The sequence below is a fragment of the Atta colombica genome, unplaced genomic scaffold, assembly GCF_001594045.1.
Source record: "Atta colombica isolate Treedump-2 unplaced genomic scaffold, Acol1.0 scaffold105, whole genome shotgun sequence".
Taxonomy (NCBI): Eukaryota; Metazoa; Arthropoda; class Insecta; order Hymenoptera; family Formicidae; genus Atta; species Atta colombica.
In genome coordinates, this window is record NW_017259190.1 from 2,467,539 (window position 1) to 2,469,544 (window position 2,006).

Consider the following 2,006-nt stretch of genomic DNA (forward strand, 5'->3'; position numbering starts at 1 on the left):
TATATATATATATATATAAATTTCGACTGCTTTATATATTCAAGTAACGTTGTCTCAAATTGTGACATTTATTTCACCTGTATTGTAATACATAACAATGAGGTCAGCTATCTCAGCAAATATATAGATCTCGCTCCCTTCCTTTTTCTTTATTGCTACGCTATTAAGGGCACCTCTACACAGCGTAATAAATCATTTTTATGATTTTTTTGCTTTGTACATTATTCGAAATGAGATGATTGCTTTTTTGGTCAAGGTATAGGTACCCTTAATAAAGATAAAAGGGACATTTTTCTCTTGTATAAAAAATTATAACCTTGTGTTTAATTCTGGAATTGTTATGTAAATATATATTTTCTTATTTTTTCTAAATAAATAATTAAAAAATGGTTTTAACGTTTTTGTAAGTATTAATATAATATAAAGAAAAGACATTCTCCTATAGAAGATTTGTGAATTTAAATTATTATTATTAGTTATCAAAAGATAATAAACACTTACATTATTATGATATCAAAGTAATAGATAATTATAGATTAATTTACATCTTTAAACTTTAAACATAGATTAAATTTATCTATCTATAAAAAAATTAAGTAAAAGAAATAGTTTCTAACTTGAAAAAAGAGCCAAGTGCCCATTTCTGCTGATTCTTTCAGCATAGCTTGTGCCTTGAATTTTTGACTTTGACCAAGAGATATAGAATACAATTTTCTATCCATTTTTAATTTTTCGGCGAACTTATATAACTCTGCGGCCGGATCAGTACCAGGCGATAAAATAAAGACAATTGGCGTGGTGTTGGATGATTCCTCGTAAATTGTTAACAATTCTGTAGTTTGAGGTTCAACAAATTGTTGTCCCAGATATTTTATCAAATAAATTTGTATAGCATTGATAATCTTGTCGGGCCGTAAGCATTTGAGTACCAGTAACTTCTCAAAATCGTCGAGTTTTGTCTCCCATGGTTGAGGAAATGGTACTCTAAATTGAATAAAATTCTATTATTAGCGCGCGCAAGATTTTTAATTGTTATAAAAATGGAAAAGAAGAGATAGAGAGAGAGAGAAAGAGAGAGAGAGAGAGAGAGAGAGAGAGAGAGAGAGAGAGATCTTAAAACTATTTAATATTTAATAAAATATAAATTATTTTCTAAAAATTTATATTAAAAAATATTTTTGTGATTAAAAATGAGACTTATTAATTAGTACGATACAGCAAAATATTTTGTTACCAGAATAAATTATTTTACATTAACTTAATTTAATCTGGTTCCTCTCTTCTATTGAAATTTACGTAACTGCAATTTGCTGATTAATTTAATATTATGGTTATAATTATTTTAGTGGATATAAGCTTTAACATAAAGCTTTAACATTAATCTACTTACAAATGTGCTTCCTGAGTATCGAATATGTTTTTAAATTGAGGTAACGACAGTTGGAAAGATGTGATAAATTTGTCGAACTTTGGAAGTTGTTCTAAAGCTTGAATTTCTTGCCAACATTGTGCGGTAATCCATTCTGATGCAGGATTTGGTAACTTCTATAAAGAGGAGAAGCTTGGATATATCGATATTATATATATTAACAGATCGATATTATATATAGTAACAGAAATAATATATGTTTTTATATATCCTTTTATATATGTTTCTTAAACACATGAATTATATTAAAATGTATTATGGAACTTGCACAAAAGTGATCAAAAATTTAATTTCTAATTTTTTTCTATTCAGCAAACTTCGTATTCACAGCAAATTTTTTTATTTATAGAAGGAAACGATCAAAATACATATTATACTTTTAAAGCCTCTTAATTTAAATAGACTTAAAATAAATGTATACTATTTTACATATATCTTATATTTAATTAAACGTTTAAGTATTACTAAATACATTTTGCAAATAGAATATTAATTTTAAAGATTATTTATAAGTTTTTTTTTGTATAAATAATTGCAGTATATTCATTTATTAATGTATTATTTATTAATATATTAT

The 2,006-nt window shown here is 25.3% G+C and overlaps 1 protein-coding gene across 1 annotated transcript in view; it reads right to left on the minus strand.

Moving 5' to 3' along the window:
- Positions 1 to 2,006, minus strand: part of LOC108688449 (dynein heavy chain 1, axonemal-like) — a 106,064-nt gene that overhangs the window by 5,403 nt on the left and 98,655 nt on the right. The window contains exons 50-51 of the mRNA XM_018194716.1: positions 1,391 to 1,545; positions 618 to 984 (exon numbers count right to left, since the gene is read on the minus strand). Coding sequence (XP_018050205.1) covers positions 618 to 984; positions 1,391 to 1,545 — 522 coding nt within the window. The remainder of the gene's footprint in view (positions 1 to 617; positions 985 to 1,390; positions 1,546 to 2,006) is intronic.